Source organism: Martes martes (genome assembly GCF_963455335.1).
Source record: "Martes martes genome assembly, chromosome: 12".
Taxonomy (NCBI): Eukaryota; Metazoa; Chordata; class Mammalia; order Carnivora; family Mustelidae; genus Martes; species Martes martes.
Window position 1 is genome coordinate 11,400,037 of NC_137900.1, and position 19,551 is coordinate 11,419,587.

A 19,551-nucleotide genomic window follows, 5' to 3' on the forward strand; every position below is an offset into this window, starting at 1 on the left:
AAAAGCAGGGACTAGAATCTCTGGGTTTCCCCGTGTGTTCTTGATGGGAGGGGAGAGCTGCTTCCCAACTGCTGGGGGACTTAGCAAGGGCTTGGCTTGGATCGGGAGTAAAAGCAGATTCAAACTGTCCTCTATTTCATCTGTTCTCTCCACTTTTCACCCACTAGCTTCCTCGAGGTTGATTTCTAGGGTGGAGCTAGAGGGTATAATGCTAAGTGAAATAAATCAGTCGGAGTAGGACAAATCTGATATGATTTCATTCATATGTGGAATTTAAGAAACAAAACAAATGAACAACGAAGAAAACAAGAGACAAAAAACCAGACTCTTAGATACAGAGAAAAAATTAGTGGGGACCACAAAGGAGATATGAGGGGATGAGTGAACTTGATAAAGGGGATGAAGTATACATTTATCGTGATCAGCCCGGACTCATGTATGGAATTGTTCAGCCATCATATTGTACATGTGAAACTAATCTAACACTGTATGTTAATATCTTTTTAAATGAGGAAGGAAACAAAGGTAGAGAAAGATGAGAGACCCCCAATAGAAAATCCTTCACAGGGGAGCCGTGGTAGTTATCCCCAAGACTAAGACTCCCCAACACTCCAGCTGTGTAGCAGCTTGGGAGAACAGTGCTCTGAGACTAGAGCAGAACAGAAGTCTCCAAGAGAAATGCTCTCAAGAAGTAAAATTAACTGAACATACTGAGATGAGAATTACTCAGCTGGGGAAGTTTGAGGGTAAATTAGTGGTACATTAAAAAAAAAAAAAGTCCTGGCATGTAGCAGATGTGGAAGAATGATCAGATTTTCTGTGAGGCTTTGTTCCATTGGTAGGAGAAAGAGGAATCTCCACTCAATACGAGATTTAAAAAGAATGACGATTTCTGTCAAGAATGAGAGAGAGTTTCCCAGGGAGATCGTAAGCTCCCCTTCTCTTACCACACAAAGTCAAGTAGAATCCATTGCCATAGGGGCTCTACCCATCCTAAATGGTGGGTGCTGCCTCTCCTGCTGCCAGCAAGGGGATTTATTCCAAATTAATCCTCTGCTTTTTTGAGTTTTTTTAGTCACTTTCTCAGATTCAGACTCTTAGGTGGGACCAAAGCTGGGTAAGAAAATATCTGCCCCTCCTTCAGACAAAACAGAAAGGAAGCAGTTGACCCTTAAAGTTCTTCCAAGTTTAAGAAACCATGATTCCATGGGTTTTCGTATATCATCTTGTCCCAGATTCACACATGGTATCACAGGGCTTAGTGCAATTGTAGGCATTTTAACTAATACTATGCCTTTAATAATAACTTCAATATCAGATTTCTTTTCCTTTTTCATCTTGCAGAACACCTTTAGTTGTTCTCTAACTTATAACTGGTAAAGTTTGGAGAGGGCATGTGTGACAAACTGTAGGTAGTGCTGGGCAAAAGCCAGCTGTCCACCTTCCAAGAGTTCTTACAACGTGGCATCAGACTGGTAAATTTACCAGCATCTGGTCTTCAGTTTTACATTTCCAGAAAGACCATTTTATCTGTGCTTCAGAATTTAGCTGACTCATGGAGATTGACTTATGTTCATTAAACTCACAAGAAAAGCCAGTATTTTAATTAGTGAATTTATAATGAGAAACAAAATGTTCAAGTACACCAGTCATGCAGCCTAACAGAAAGAACAAAAGAAGGAAAGAAAGAAAGGAAGAGGAAGACAACCTGTAATCAGAATGTTGTACAGAGTGTTTGGAATCAGAACAAGGTGAGTTAGTTATAAGATTACAATGATCGATGGCCTCAGACTCTGATTACCTGATTATAATAGGACTCTTTCACTTACAAGTAAAAAAAATGCACAATTAAAATTACCTTGAGCCAAAGGAGAGTTTATTAAAAGAGTTTAAATTACCACATGGAACTCTGGGAAAGTCCTTGGAAGAACTGAGCTTCGGAGACTACTGGAATGGGGACCAGCATTCTCCCCCTGTTGGCTTCCTTTTCTCCGTCTGAGGCAAGGGACTTTATATCACAGGAGAGTGACTGACCCTTTCTCCGTCATCTATAGTCAGAAATCCCATAGTAGAGCCCTGGTGGAATCTGAACTGGGGGCTGATATTTGGACCTTTCAGCTCTGGGTGGTGACAGAGTGCTGAGCAGGGACCCATGGCACAGGCTTGCTTGGGGTGATTCCAGACAATGAACTAAAGTTATTGTTGGCTGTCATAAGTCGGATTGGAGCACTGACTTTGTTGGTGTCCTGCAGCTCTGCTCCCAGAACCTCCAGAGAGGTCTCTTTATGAGCCAGGACACCTCTTTCTTGTGCCTAGAACCCATGCCTCCCTTGGTTTTCTTATCTTCCTTTCTTGAGTTTCTCTGAAGGCCATTTGCCTTCGAATGGACTTATTCTTTCATTATATTCTTTATTTGGCTATAGCCTTTAGCTGATATCTAAAAGGAAGATCTATGCTGATTTCCCATGGTTTTATTTTCAAAAGACCATCTTGTTTCAAATCGGATGAAATGTATCACTTAAAGATTTTTGCCCTGTTCTTCAGATTGAAAAGTGAGGGTGGGGGGGAATGATATCAAATGGTTTATAACTGACTAACAGTCATCATTCAGTATTGTAAAAGTTTCCATATTGATGAGTCACATTGCATTTTCAAAAAGATCACTGAATATTTTAACCTTCCACCTTTATTTACTTTGATTTCTTATAGCAAATCTATATTTTTATTTATTTATTTATATCTAATTTTTTTATCACTTTGTGTGTTTGATTAATTTCTCAGTGCCTACCTTGTATCGGACTCTGTGCTTGGAGGTGATAACAAAGAATGGGAGAAGGACCTGAGCTTGCGTGGAATGGGTTTCTGCTTGCTTTAGGTGCACTGAGAGTTGCTCAATTCCACTTGCAAATTGGCCTGCCCAAAGTAACACTCTATTTGACTGATAATTATACTAGTTGAGTCATAACTTTGGATGAGAATAGGGTAGAGAAACAAGTTCACTGTCATCTATTAACACTTAAACATTTTAAGATTATGGCCTATTTCCATATAAAATACTCTTCAGACATCCATCTACTTATTACCCAGTTATACTGTAAGTCAATAGTTTTGCCATATTTTAAAATTTTTTTTAGAGAAACAATTTATCATGAATTATAGAGTCATCCAACATATCCACCATATTGATGGACATTGGCTTTCAGTTTTTCACTGTTAAAAATAAAGCTAAATTGAATATCCTTATTTCTCTTACCTTGAGTATATATGCAAGGATTTCTTAATACTCAAAAATATAATTGCCACTTATTAAGATATATGCACCTTCAGTTTTGCAAGATACTGCCACTCGTAGTGTATGAATATGCTCTTACTTTCATATTCTTATATACATTGTAGAGATTTTTAATTTTTACCAAATGGATTTAATACAGTGGTACTTTGTGGTTGTTTTACTTTGCATTTCACTACTGAATTTAAGACAGTTTTAAGACTGAATTTGTTGTCAAGTGTTTATTAGCCCTTTTATTTTCTTCCACTGTGAGCTATTTATAGCCTTAGGCCATTTTTCTATAGAATATTGTCTTTTATTGATTTCCAAGCATTTTTTATTTATTCTGGATACTAATATTATTTGACTTCATTTGAAAATAAATATCTTCTTGTCTGTGATTTCTCTTGGAACACTGTTTATGCTGTCTTTTTTTTTTTTTAAATGGAGAATTTTTTTTTTTTGAAGATTTTATTTATTTACTTGACAGACAGAGATCACACGTAGGCAGAGAAGCAGGCAGAGGGAGAGGAGGAAGCAGGCTCCCCACTGAGCAGAGAGCCCAACGCGGGGCTCGATCCCAGGACCCTGGGATCATGACCTGAGCCGAAGGCAGAGGCTTTAACCCACTGAGCCACCCAGGTGCCCCTATGCTGTCTTTTGATTAATAGAAATTTTAAATGACAATTTAATCAGGAGTTATATATAGAATATCAGATTATGAACCTTTCAGAAATTTACATACACACATGTATGTATATGGAACATATATTGAGTCTATAAATACATGAGTTATTTTATGTCCTTAAGCAAATTTTATAATTTTTGTCATAAATGTCTTTTAAGTCTTCTTTTAGATGTATTCATATAGGAACATTAGAGATTTTATTAGAGTTATAAATGGGACATTTCCACTTTAATTATGCTTTCTAATTTCTTGTTGCTGGTATATGGGTATGCTATTTTTGTATATTGATCTTATATCTAACAACCTTCATGATACTTGTTATGATTTGTAGATTCTCTTGGATTGTTTTAATGTAGACTATCATCTGTGGAAGATGAAAATTCTGTTTTTTCCATCCGAGTTATTGCAATTTTTCTTTTTCTTGTTTTACTGCATTTTTTCCAATCTCCGATTCATAGAATAGAATCCAGTTCATCGAATAGAAAGACTGTAGGAGGACTTCTGTGACTGGGAATGTTTCTAGAGAAAGTTTCATCCGTTTAGTTTTGATTCTCATTTACTGTTTTCATCTTACAGTAATGTTGCACTCTCTGTTCATCTTAAGTATGTTGAATTTTCCTGGACTAGCAACAATCAGGTAATTCTAAGGAGGGGCAATGAGACATTTGGGCAGTTTTCTCAATCTCTTAGTTCAAGAGTGCCCTCTACTGTTGGATCACTGCAGTGAACGTTATCTCATTAAAGGCATCTTTTTTTAAAGCGTGGTGGTTTAAAGCGTGGGCCCTTAATTTCCGAACATGAGTTCTTATTTTTCTTTACCTTGCTGATTGCTTCCCACTTTCCCAGAGGCAGCACCTTCCTAAGACTGCCACTGTGGTCTTGAATACTTGGAAAGCCAGTGTTCAGATCCGCTAGTCTCAGACTTGTTCTCAGTATTTCCCCAAGGGGAACAATGCTTCCTTTTTGGGGCTGATGCCTTCTGTGTTCCATCCCCAAGATAGACTTGCCACCCTCTCCTCTCTTCCATGTAATTCCTACCTGATTTTGCTCCAGAATAGGCTCTGGACCTGGTGCTCCTGATTTTGGATTGTTCTCCCACCTACATGTAAACCGAAATTTGTAGTCTTATACTCTCCGGTGGGCAATTTTGTGATTTCACTTGCTTTTGCTGCTGATCTATATGGTTTTGGAGGGTATATGTAAATATTTGGGTTTAAGGAAGCAAAGGATCTAGGATTGTGATCTAGGATAACAATCTTGTCCTGACGTAGACTTGTCATTTATCTTTGTGATTCTGTCATTTGTTGACTTATATATTCCATGTGTTGTTAGCTTTATTGACTTAGGATCTTCCTGGTGCTTTGATCAGTAGGTAATGATCTTTATAACTAATAACTTTTGACAGAAAGTCAATTACATGTTATTAATATAAGAACACTAACTTCCTGTTAATATTTTCTGGATGTATCTTTTTTTTGATGTATCTTTTTATATGCTCTACCTTCAAACTTTCTTCAAAAATAATTTTATTCTAGGTTTAGGTATTCTAGGTATAGAAACATACAGTTGTACTATGTAATACACGTTGTTCAGTTTCAGTCTGAGAAATGCTTTCACTGATGAGTTTAACCCTTTACTTTCATTTTGATTGCAAAGATATTTATTTTTATTTTTATGATTTTAATTTGTCTTATGAACAGAAATGATTTTCTTTTCTTCCTTTAATTCTCCTTTCCTGCCTTAAAAAAAAAAAAAGATTTTATTTATTTATTTGAGAGAGAGAGAGAGGGAGAGAGAGCACTAGTGGGGTCAGGGGCAGAGGGAGAAGTGGACTCCCTACTGAGCAGGGAGCCCGACATGGGGCTCCATCCCAGGACCTTGTGATCTTGACCTGAGTGGAAGGCAGACGCTTAACTGACTGAGCCACTCAGGCACCTCCTTTCCTACTTTTTTATTAGATTGGTCTTTTTAAAAATTTATTTGCTAGTTTGAAACTTACACTTCTAATTTTTGTTCTTTTAGCTGCCAGTACTCAAACTTAAGTGTGCATGAGCATCACCTAGAAGGCTTCTTAAAACACAGACTGCTGGGCTCTACCCCCGGATTTCTAATTCAGCAGATTGGGGCTGGATCCCAGTTGTGTGTATTCCTAACAAGTTTCCAGATAATGCTAATGCTATTACTCTGGAAGCCACACCTCAAAAGCCTAACAGGAACTGGTGGTTACCACCAGATAAAGTATTAGCACCTGTATCCAATTACCATTCTGAGTTCGACTTTCTTGTTATTTTGGAATTCTTTTGCTTGTGGAATTCCCTTTCCCACCAGCAGAACCATACATTAAAATGGTTAAATTTCCTTGTGCCCAACATTTTTAGGTGTGCGATTCTCAGAGAAGTTTCTTTGTGTAGTCTCATGATATTTCCAAAAACAGAAGTAGGGCTTTTTAAAATTTAATTATTTCTCTTAAAAAGATTTTTATCCCACCCTGAGTTCCAAACAGAGAAACTTTCTCTCAAGTTTCTCTGGACAGGTGGCTGGAGTTTCTTTGGTTTCTTTTATATGAGGGTGCAGACTTTACAGGCTCCTGGCTATAAGTAGGAGGTTAGCTCTTTGCCTTCTGTGAACCCAAGGCCATGTCTCCAGCCCTTCATATGCAGTTCAAACTCTAGCTTCTAGCCTTGGCACATCATCTTATGACTTCCTATTCTAGTGAGTATCGTCTTCATTTCTAGCATCTTTGAGTTTCCCTTTGGAGCTAAGCATTGCTTAAAGACTTGGGGGAGGGAGGATGTATTCATTCAGCCTTGCTGTGTGTTTAATGGGGTGGAAGTTGGGGAGATATATAGCCTCAGTCCACCTGGCAGTCTTCTGTTCTCTTTTTTCTGTTGTCATCTGGCAGAGAACATGGGGCCTAGGGTCAAAAAGATTCGAGGGGGGGCACCTGGGTGGCTCAGTGGATTAAAGCCTCTGCCTTCAGCTCAGGTCATGATCTCAGGATCCTGGGATCGAGCCCCACATTGGGCTCTCTGCTCAGCGGGGAGCCTGCTTCCTCCTCTCTCTCTCTCTCTCTCTCTCTCTCTGCCTACTTGTGGTCTGTCAAATAAATAAAATCTTAAAAAAAAAAAAAGGTTCGAGGGGCAGAAAGTAGATGGTAAAGGGAATCCCAAAAGTTTGGAATGCACCTGAGCTCAAGGACTTGGGACTGGTAGAGTATCATTAGTAGAGGAGAGGAGTAAGTGGTGTTGAATGGGAAGTGATTGAAGGAAGGGCATCCTGTGGTGGTAGGTAATGCTATAAACAAGGTCTGGGACAGTTGTAGGTTTTAAAATTTTTTGTTAGGGCCAATCTTCCTTAAAATGTTTTTATTTTGTGTGAAGTCTGTAACACTAAACACTTTGAATATCTTTCTTTTTGGAGTCGTTCTTTTCTCAGATATTGACTTGTCCCTCTTAGGTATGCCTTGACAACATACGCTGAGGAATATGCTGCACCATACGATTATGAGCCACTCGTGAGTATGACATGGCTGGAAGCCTCATTCTAGTACTTACTTATTTATGTGCTTACAGTGATTCTTCGCACCTAGTGTGAATAGTCAGGCTTGGGAAGAAAGGACAAATTGCTGAGATTTATGATGTTGTGTATTTATTAGAGATATTCGCTACTTGTAGGAGTCAATGGAATGTTTTATGGTTATGATTTATTTTTGGAAGTTTATAGATTTCAGGAAGAAAATATTGCAGCGTCCAAAATGTATTAGTTATCTTCTTCTTCATCTTGTTTTATTGTCCTTTTCCCTGAATTCAATTTATCTGGAATAAAAACCTACCTTTCAATTCATTTGTATTGCATCGACACATAAAAGAAAGTGGTGTAATTTAGCTCCGGAAGATGTGTGTGTTGGTAGCATATGTCCAGTTTATAACTTCCTTTTACTTACACTTTAAAAATTAAACATCAGAAACAAAGTAAGTCTCCTTCCTCTTAGTCTTGTTATGGAAGTCTTGGCTGGTACAATAGGTAAGAGATTTAACTATTGAGAAAGAGGAGGAAATAAAGTCATCTTTATTCTCAGAGAATATTATTATCTTCTTAGGAGAGCTAAGATATTAAACTGAGAAGTAATTAGTAGTAGAAATAAGACCATTTAGTAAGGTGATTGAATATAAAATAAGTATATCAAAAATAATATCTTTGCTTCATATCAGTACTGCTTAGGAAACTATAAAAGAAAAAACCCACAAATTACTATAGCAACACAAATTTTAAATACTTTTGTGAAGAAAATTCTCAACCAAATAAAGATCAATAAAGAAGATGTGGTAGTTTGTCTCCAAAGATGGTGGACCTTCCACAAGCCACTTCCCTACCACACATTGAATCTGAGCTGCCAGGAAACTGATTTGGGAAGACAGCAGCAGTGACACTATGCCAGATCTAGGCTGGACTGAAGAAGACTGCTTCTGAGTCTTGGAGCTCTGAGCCCCCATGTAAGAAATCAAGGCTACTCTCCTGGAAGGAGAGGCCATGAAGAGGAGTTCTGATGAGCTTGATTCATAAGTGAGGACACCATCTTGGACGTCCAGCCTAGTTGAGCCTGAAGTGCAGCTCTGCCTGCTCTCTGACTGCAACCCATGAAAGATTCCAAGAAGAAGATAATAATAAATTATTATTTGAAGCCATTAAGTTTATTTTAACAAATGTACAGACAAAGATAATTGAGACAGAAGTCTTGACTACAAGGGAATAACAAGCATTTTAGGAAACTGGAAAACTAAATTAACTATGAATTAAGTTCATACATTTAATTATATTAAAAATGGATTTTGCTTTCTATTAGAACTCTAAGACTTTAACAGTTATTTAAAAGGATAAACAAATGAGGGTAATTAAAAAGTTTTAAAAACCATGGTAAAATCAATTTAGGGAAGTATAGGATTCATGACACTACATTTTATGTTGTTTTCTTACTTAATTTTTTCTCATCAAAAAAGAGCATTCAAACTATAAAGAAAGCAAGTATGATAGCTTATGGATTAATGCCTAATAGGTAAAGAACTTATATATATATTGGCAGGAAAACTGATAAGACACTACAGAAAGAGCAAAGGACAATATATAGACAATTTACAAAGCAGGAAATGCAAAACTAGCTAATAAATATAGGGAAAATCCCAATTTACAAAAAATAAAAATGTGAATTAAAACAATAAAAAATTTTCTGCTAATAAAATTGACAGTATTTTTAAAAATAATATTTAATGGGTGAAGATGGGATGAAATGGGTACTTTAATCTGTTGCCAGGAAGACTGCAAATTGTTTTAATCTTTCTGGAAAGGAATTTGGCAATATGTATCAAGACACTATTTGATCTAATAATTTTCCTTCTAAGAAACTTCCTCAGAGAAAGATAACTCAACTAGGAATAAAATTTATATCCAAGGATACTCATCACAGATTTATTTGTAATGGCAAAACTTGGAAAGTACCTAATGTTTTAGTATTAGAAATAGTACTATTAAGAATGTTACAATCGCATGATGAGTTATTTTGTGGCCTTTATAATGTCCATAGGTGGTTCTTAGTGTCCTGATAAATCTTGATTTAAGGTTAAGAAAATTAAGATGCAAAATCGTATGCATATAAAATTTATTATAATAATATATGTAAATATTGTATATGTATAAACTATGCCAAAATATACAGGCGAAAAAAACAAACTGTCAAAATGCTAGTAAAGTTGGCCATTGGGTGGTGAGATTCTAGGTGAGTTCTTCATCTTCACACATTTTAGAATTTTCTAGTGCAATAAGCATGATTGCTTATAATCAGAAAAAACACAAGGAACATATTATTTAAAAATGCAGTTTAAGTCAATTTCCTTACATATATGGGATCTGGCTGCATCTCTAAACAAAAGGTAGTTGCAAAACACATAATTAAAAACCCACAAAATTTTAAAGGACAAATTTCTCCACTGGCATAAAGATAAAGAATGTGAGATGTATTCCCAGGGTGCATAAACTGTTGGCTATTGTGTTATATATTCGTGCATTTAATTTTTTTAGCATTATTTCTAATATTTCTCATGTTGCTTGTTTCCGCACTAATAGCACAGCCTGCCACGGCAATTTTTTGGCTTATGTAGAGTTTTGTTCATTCACTTCCAAGTTTCTTGCCAAAGTACTTCATGTTGAGATATGTTTTTTAGCACTGCTCCTAGAGCCCCCATTCAGTAAATGCCTACCTTGTTGCATTGTTATAGGATACAAAAAAATTTAAACTATAATGACAGCAAATGGTTAAATAATAGTAGAATAGTGACTGAACTCTGGCATAGGAGTTACTGTGTACATAAACAAGTACATGATTCATAAAATACTGACAAAAAAAGAGAGAATATTTTTTTCTTGCTAAGAACTTCACCCTATGGAGTTAGCATAAACACAGTACACCATTCTCAGGCTACTGACTTTGCAATTATGCAGTTCCTGAAGACATCTTAAAATATTTGGACTTACATTTCAAGTGTTTTGCATGAATTGAAACTTAATTTTAATATTATTTATATTTATATTATTAACTTTTATATTATATTAAATGATACTATAAATTGATACTTGCATAAAGTAGGATAGTATTACAGGAATTTTAAAGCGAGTGCAAGTTATCCCATAGCTCTAGACATGAGTAAGTAAATAACAGAGTGTTAGGAAGCTATGAAATCATTTTTAAGGATAGAAATGGAAGAGAATTGCAAGCTACTTCCTCAGAACTCCACTTCTTAAGTTGGATACTTATGGCTCACCCCAATTTCAACAAAAGATACCTTCACTTAAAAGCTTCCCCATCCTTTTCCAAAGAACCAAAATAGAGGAAAAGTTAGAGGGTACATTAGATGATTGGTCCAAGGCTGGCTGTTTAAAGGGTACATACGTTTTTAAGGTAAAGGACAAGTGAGAAGAGTTTAATGATGGAGAGTTGACTGAGTACACTCAGGATGAGTAAGGACAAGACTTAGTTCAGGCAGAGACCAGCAAACTCAGGAGGCTGAAGGGTCAAAGGAATGAGAATGGCAAACAAACAAATAAACAAACCAAAAAACCAAGCGTGGCAATAGTGAAGGGGTGAGAGCTGGAAGAATTGGCGGTAATGAGCAAAGGGGATGTACTGGAATTTATTGGAATTTCAGATGTAGAATAATTCTGGGAAATGATAGAGCCCAGGATGTGGGCATGGGACTGAATTTAGATAATGGAATCAAAGCCATTCATTTGAGAGGGTGAAAAAATGGTAAGCCAGAGTGTTGGCTGGATTCTAAATCTGGCTGTTGGAAATCAGCCTACAGGATAGCAGAAAAGAAAGGTAATGCCAAAGACTGAGTCAAATGACCAAGCCCTCGGTGGAAGCATTTTGGAGGTTAATAGCTCTTTCCAGTCATGCAGCTGCAATTTGGGTAGATCTAGTTGGTTATTATCAAAGTGAAGTACCATTTTGTTTTCCTAAATAGAGCTGCCTATTGAATTATCTTTCCACATATATGGGTAGCTTGAACCCCCAAAATGTTCCATATCTTACTTCACTCAGGGACAGAAAGCTGAGGAAGTCTTTAATAGAGAGCTATGTTTTAAAGTTGGGATGCGGGGCACCAGGGTGGATCAGTCAGTTAATTGTCTGCCTTCCGCTCAGGTCATGATCCCAGATTCCTGGAATTAAGCCCCATGTCCGGATTCGTGCTGAGCAGGGAGTTTGCTTCTCCCTCTCCTCTGCACCCCACCCCTGGCTTGTGCTCTCTGGCCCTCTCTATCTCTCTATCAAATAAATAAATAAAATCTAAAATAAATAAATAAATAAATAAATAAATAAATAAATAAATAAATAAATAAAGTTGGCATGCATTCCAGACTAACTTTGAGGAATCCCTGCCATGTGGCACAGTAGGTATGAAAAGAGGCTGCATCTTTTTAATATCATTCTCCACAATAGCAAGATGGACCTGTCCTATTACAGGGGCTCAATGCACTGGTACAGATATAGCATGGTTAAAAATACTGATATTTCTGTGGTGATCGAAAATTTGCTGTCAACCTTGAGTTCCCCAGAACTGAGTAACCCCAGCCCCTTCTCTCTGGACTCCCAAGACCCAGGACTACATATGACTTTCATGGACCCTGAGGACTTTTGCTATCATGGGCTCCTTCCATTAAAAAAATAGAACAATATATATTGTATAGCTGCATTGGTATAAAGACAAGCACAATCCAAGTTGGATCATATTCACTTTTGGTGGCAGGGGGTCGCTTTGAAAGCTTATTAAAGAAATACATTTCTTAGGCCGTTTGTCTTCTTGCCCATTTTTGACTATATTATTGTATTTTATGGCCGTGTTTTAGGACCCTGTTATTGTTAATCTTCTTGAAATTATTACCAACGTACCAAAGGGTGTTATTACACAAAACTAAAGCATACAATACTCTTTTTTTTCCTTGGGAGTACTTTTAGACTCTTGTACCCTATTTTAAGCAAAATTTTTGTATAATAGCTACCATCAATTGTTGCCCTAAGATTTTTATGAATATTAAATGGCCAGCAACATTTCCTGGCTTAGCTTTGAGTTTCTACCATTTAATGGAATTAGTTTTTCAAAGTGGCATCTGCCTTATTTATTATGATAAAATATATGTAATATAAAATGTACTATTCAACCCAGTTTAGTGTTTAGTGTTTAGTGTAGAATTTAATGGCATTAATTACCTTCACTTTGTTACTAGATTCATCTTGAAAATTCTGATTTTAAAAGAAATGAAAACATTTTTGTGAGCCTCCAAAAGTACTGTTGGCTCTAGGCACTAGGCCTCCTGTGCTGCGTGGTTGAGTGGGTCCAGCCTGGACCTTCTGGAAATTTTAATACTTGCCTGACCTCAGGCCTCCAAGACTTGCCCAGTCTGACTGATTGATAAATACTTTGAGTATTATCCCAGACCAAAATGCATCTTGGCTAGGAGTCAGAGGTGGACAGCAATCTTTAAGAGCCCTTTATTATTCAGTTAGGCTCATTTACATTCAAGAAAACCCCTAAAGGCTGGAATTGCCTTTAGTTTTCTGCTCCTCGGGAAGGGATGTCTACCAGGGCCCTTAAAAAAGAAGAGAAAGAAAAGAATGACTTGCTGAAAACACCCAAAAGCTAATACAGAAAGTGAATCTAGAATAGGTTGGGGATTCTGTAGGAAGCATCACTTCTCTGAACTGAATCCTCTCTTTGTATCTTTGCTCTATTCTATGCTGCCACGATCTTGCAGAATTTCATTCCAGTATTACAGTCCTTTCTTTTTCTGCTTCTCTTTTATAAAAAACATCATAGCGTGCAAAGTTGTATCGTCTAAATATGCCACATAGAATAATCATATATAAGTTTTTAGTCCAGAATGGAGTGTATTTTTTAAACTAGGTAATGTCCCAGGTTCTCTGATGTGTTTTCATGACTTTTATTTTACTATTTGTCCTGAATCTTAATATATTTACTGTTTAATTTTCTCTTTTTTGTCCTCTTAATGTTCTAACTCAGTATCTACTGGTAAAAGAATAATGGCCATTTGCTGAATATCCTTGGTTTTCTTACTACATTTACTATTGGCTAAAATGAGAAAGTTTTAGATTATTCTACAAATGAGGTAGAGGTCGGAAGTGAATTTGGAGAAGAGGGAGGGGGTCATGTGGTTCTACCTACTATTTTTTGATTGATGGGTTTGCTCATCAATCTCAGGGTTAGCTAACCACAGGAACATCCCTCTATTACTTGGTTTCAGAAGGAAATGGTGGCCTTCCTCAGTCTAAAATAATGCCTGAAAGATCTCATTGTGTGTTACACGTGTGTGCTGGCCTTATACATATACACCTAGATTTGATTTTGTACCTTATAGTCAAAACATTTCCAGTTCTGAGTCTTACGGCATTCTGCCAGCATTAAGGGATCACATTTCCTAGGTCCCAATTTCAATTTTAGGACCCGCTGGCATTTGTTCATATAGCACCACAGAGCTTCACAGCTTTCCCAGGTTGGGATACAAGAGGATTTGCCTTATTTGGGAGACTATATAGTTGCTAATAGGTGAGTGGAAGGAAAGAAGGAAGGAAGGAAAGAAGGGAGGGAGGCAGGAAGGAAAGAAAAGAGGGAGGGAGGGAGGGAGGGAGGATCTCTCTCTATGTCAGTATATATATATACACACAGTTGAACCTTGAATACTGTGGGAGTTAGGGGCACTGACCACCCCCCCCCACAGTAAATATATCCACATATAATTTTTGACTCACCAAAAACTTAACTACTAATAGCCTACAGTTGACCAGAAGCCTTAATGATGACATAAACAGTTGATTAACACACATTTTGTATGTGTATTATATACTGTATTATTAGAATAAAATAAGCTAGAGAAAAAATGTTATTAAAATCATAGGAAGAGAAAATACATTTGTAGTACTGTACTGTATTTATTTTTTAAAAATCTATATATAAATGGACTTAAACAGTTCAAACCCATGTTGTTCAAGGGTCTACTATTGTCCCAAAGATATAGATAGATACAGTGGAGATAGATAGGGTGGATAGATACATAGACATCCTTCATATCTACCTATCTACCTATCTATCCATCCATCTGTCCATCTGTCCATTTATCTACCTATCTCTTATTAGTTCTGTTTCTCTGGCGGACTCTCTATAATATAGATGAAATTTTCTTTATGAGCTCTCTGGCTCTCACATTGCACTATTTACATAATTGAGGTAATTTGATTCTCTCTCATTGATCCTGTCCCTTCTTAATAGTATTTATTTGAGACCAAGTAATCTTTTTGATGAAGGACCTTGGCAAACACTTAAAGTTGAGTCTACTTGAAAATTGGGAAATGAGTATTTTAACTCCTGCTTATTTTATGTATCACTAACAGTTGAGAAATTATTATCTTAATTCTCAGGAAACTCAGATTTTCAAGTATTTTTTTGTTGTTGTTGTATCCTCTTAATAGAAAGAATCATTTTCTCTAAAACTTTACTTTTGTTTTATATTGTCTTCTGAAGCTAGGTAATGTTATGCCCCAATAATGGGTCCGTGATTAAAGGAGCGAGACTGATATAAAGCGAAGGTCAAGCAAAGCTTTATTTCGCACCAAGCATCAAGAATCTAACCGAACGTTCGGGGACGCACCTCTTACAAGAGAGGGCGACCCTTCTCTGTTTCACAGACTAGCTTTTAAGGGAAAAGGCCATGAGGTTGGGCCTGGCCACGCACAGGTGACCAATGAGATTGTAACACACACAGGAAACTCCACAGTGATGCTAGGTGATCAATTGAATTACAATTTACCCTAGTAGACATTTGAACCAGCCTATTACACCTTGATTAGGATTGGCGCCAAAAAGGTTCCCAAAGGGCGGGGGCCCATATTCCTTGGTAGCTAGGGAGACAGTATGGAACCCCGCACTGATCGATGTCTCCACCTGGCCTGACCCACCCTTGTATCTGGGATTTGTTACCTGGAGCTGGTTTCCGGGACTTGTTTTTAAGTGAATCCCCTGGGGAAAGGGGAGCAGGGACAGTTTAAGGATTAAACAACAAGATTTTTGTTTAACCTCAATGAAAGCCTCTTGCTAAAATATAAAAATATAAAATAGGTCCTTACAGGTAACTATGATGTCCTTTTGTTTCTGCATCAAATCACAAAAGCTTAGTTATAATTTCTTTCTTTTAAGTATGTTTAACTTCTAAAATGAACATATTTGACTTTTGGAAAGAAGAAAAAACTTTAAAAAATGAGAACCCTGGGCCTCAAATTTATAACTAACCATGCCATTATAAGTATAAAATAATGGCAGGTGTCCTCACATAATGTAGACTGAGGAATAAAAAAATATTTTTAAAAGTTTTTGGGGCACCTGGGTGGCTCAGTGGGTTAAAACCTCTGCCTTTGGCTCAGGTCCTGATCCCAGGGTCCTGGGATCGAGCCCTGCATCGAGCTCTCTGCTTAGTGGGGGACCTGCTTCCTCCTCTCTCTCTCTCTGCCTGCCTCTCTGCCTACTTGTGATCTGTCTGTCAAATAAATAAAATCTTTAAATTTAAATAAATAAATAAATAGTTTTCTGTGATTAAAATGATAGGACCAATCAAAATTTGTGCATAAAAAAAATGTGTCAATAGCTAGGGTTTAATACTATATTGCTTTTTTTTTTTTTATGTTGGCCTTTACTAAAGTTTGTATGATATTGTTTAAAGTCAGCTTATTTTGTGAGGTGATTGTTCATATAAATCTCCATATTTTTCTTTGTGATGACCTGACTCATTAATGATACAGATATTTATATTTATATCCACAGCCTAACCTTCCTTGTACTTTCCATGACTATTTTCCTTTAGTTGAATTCCCCTGCTGGTTACAGATGTTTTTCCTTTGTAAGATTTTATGGGATAAGAAGACATAGCAAATGTTTCTTAGATACGTTAAAAAATATATATCCAGCTAGTAACGTGTTTGTTGTTGCTACACTTGCCAGTTACTCTTAGGTCTATAATGTAATCACTGGGACAAGAAAATACCCAATAGAAATGAAATCATTTTTAAAGTAGTGAGGAAGGGGGGCACCTGGGTGGCTCAGTCTGTTGGGTGACTGCCTTCGGCTCAGGTCATGATCCTGGAGTCACAGGATCGAGTCCCACATCCGGCTCCCTGCTGGGCGGGGAGTCTGCTTCTCCCTCTGACTTCTCCCCGCTCATGCTCTCTCTCTCTCTAAAATAAATAACTAAAATTAAAAAAAAAAAAAAAAGTAGTGAGGAAGTGAATGTCTGAGATGCCTATCCTCCGTGATCCCAAGGGTTGACAAAGTAGATTTGGCTGTATGGAAATTGTCCTTTTTTTCCCACATCACTCTGCACGTGTGTATGAAAGACCACCTCATTAGGGGACAACAGGTCTTCAGTCAAGTGCATATAGCAGCGAAAGAATTTTATACATTATGTATACTGAAAATAATGAAACAAAATCTCACAGTAATCTATGTGTATATTTATTTTTACTCCATCCAATGTGACATTCACATAAATAAGCTCGCTGCCTCAAATACCTTTTTAAGACTAAATGAAGTACCCCAAATGAGCATACTTACAGGCATGCTAGGGAAGAATGGTCTTTGCTGTATGAATGCCAGGTGGCTAATAGCTATCTATAATGGTGGACACAAGGTTAGTTCACAGTGACTGATTTGGCTGGGAAATACAACACATCATGCATTTTTATGGATGATCTGGATGAAGGAATTGAGACTATGCTTCCAAATTATCATATAATATTAAATTAGGCAGAGTTACTGATGTTCCAGAAAGCAGGCTGAAAACTGAAAATGACCTTGAAAAACAAAACTATAAAAAATAAAAGATTCCAAAGAAATAAGACGAAATCAAATAAGACTTAAGTATCACCAAAGCTGAGTGAGGACTGAGTACACAGTTGACTAAGAAACAATCATGTCGTTTTATCCCAAAGAAAGTTGGGGAGATAACGGTGCTCAGAGTAAGACTATAGCACGTGGGGCAGTGGGGGTGGGGGTGGAGAGCGGATGGGGAACTAAGAACAGGATACCTGCCTCTTAAAGATACGCTGATACGTTTTATTGATACAGGTGGTAAATCCATATGCTCTTCATCCTTCATAATGACAGAAGGTCAAGTGGGGGGCCTGCTCACCAAGAGGACCCTCCTGTAACATCCTGACCATGCCTGTCCATGATTTGTTTAAAAGAAGGAGGAAGAGAGAAGGAAGAAAGCTTTCTTAACCTTAAGGCAGATTTCCCCTGTAGTGATTCTCTGGCTGCATCTTTGGGGCTTCCTGTTTGTACAGAGACTGTTTGCCCTCAGCATATCTTTCTCTGACACATTTTTTCCATCTTTTGTCAGGATGTTTCTTTCGACTTCCTGTTTCTCTGAAACAGCACTGTTCGTGTTTTGTCGGGTCTTGTCCTCTATGAAGTTTCTTTGGAAGTGGGCACTTGTTGGCGACCATTACACTCCTCCACCTCCCTCGAGCTTCAGAATCTATGACATTGCCCACGTCATACCTCTCCTCTATCCTTCATGGCCTTTAATGGGCCCATCCATGAGTGTCCACAAAACTTGGGTTCCAGAACTCTGTGCTTTTCTTTTTATGCAATCTCAGAGAATTCACCCACTCTCATGGCTCCTCAACTATCACCTTTTGGGGGTAATGTAATTCATATAATTTCAGACCTACAGGAAAGTTGCAAGAATAGCACAGGGAGCTCCCGTATAATCTTTAACCAGAGTCACCAGTGGTTTACCATTTGAGAGTAGGCTGGAGACATTGGGCCCCTTTGCCTATAAACAGTTCAGTGTGTATTTCCTAAGAACAAGGACACATATCTATGATAATATGTTCAACTTCAGGAATAATTGATGCAGTATAATTATGTAATTCACAGTTTGTATTCAAGTATCATCTGTGGCCCCAGTACTGTTCCTTAGAGTTATTTTTCCCCAGCCAGTGACTACTACTGTATGTAGGGCACTGACCTCACCCCAGGCTATTTATCCTATAGCACCACCTTTCAAAGATTTTGTACTGATGTCATCTCACATTAAAAATGGCTAAAATGTGACTCGTCATCTCTCTGCTATAACCAATTTTCCCCATCTCCATGTCTTTCTCATTCCTTTCAGTGGTTTGAGAGCTCTCCTGGTCATCCAGACTTGAAGTTCTGGATCATCTTTGCTTCTTTGCCTTCAGTTGGCCTGCTGGGTCCTCTAAGTTCTTCCTGTGAAATGTCTCTTCCAGTCTGGCTCTGTGTAAGCCATTGTGCACTGATACCCACCCATTCTGCACCTCAGACAGATTGCTCCTGTGATCCTCATCTACCTGAGGGGGTCAGAAAAATTCGTAGTGATTATCCTATCTTAAATAAATGCTGTGAACACTCAGGGTCTGTGTAGCACCAGAAGAGTGAACCAGCCAACAACAATGTGTGGTGCTTCACATATCTGCTTCTATGGGCAATTTCTAAACATTTCTTCCCAGTCCCACTGAATAAATGTTGAACAGACAGGTAACTAGTATGTTAGGGTGTGGGAGTACAACAACTGTCTGCAGCTCACATATGCAGAGGCAAAGTATCTAACTGCTAACTGACCACCAGTTAAGAAGACACTAACCCTTCAATTCACTTATAGTTTAGTCTGATTCCATAATTCAGATAGTTCCAATAGGAGGTGTTCAATCTCCCTTTAAAAAACTCTCACTTTCTCAGAGGACTTCCATCCTTTGTTTGCAGAAAAGAACTAACATAGTAGAACTGAGCCCGTTACCTGTTAAAAAGCCTGCTTGCAAGGTTGGCCCTTGGCTGGCACTAGAAACTTGACTTTTGGGATTAGAATTCCCAGTGAGAATGAGAGAGGCTCATTGCACCTAAACCATTTGTGCAAACAATATGTTTCTTGTTGAACTTGGGGGAATCTGGAATCCTGGTATTGTAAGGCAACAAAGGTCTCTGGGACCAACCCCCAAGAAAAACCGTGGCCACTGAGGCTC

At 37.7% G+C, this 19,551-nt stretch overlaps 1 protein-coding gene across 2 annotated transcripts in view; it reads left to right on the plus strand.

Moving 5' to 3' along the window:
- Window positions 1-19,551, plus strand: part of CFAP95 (cilia and flagella associated protein 95) — a gene marked incomplete at its 5' end in the record, with an annotated part of 75,044 nt that overhangs the window by 48,827 nt on the left and 6,666 nt on the right. For both annotated transcript variants that reach the window (XM_080819594.1, XM_080819593.1), the window contains one exon: window positions 7,413-7,470. In XM_080819594.1, the coding sequence (XP_080675720.1) occupies window positions 7,413-7,470 (58 nt within the window). The remainder of the gene's footprint in view (window positions 1-7,412; window positions 7,471-19,551) is intronic.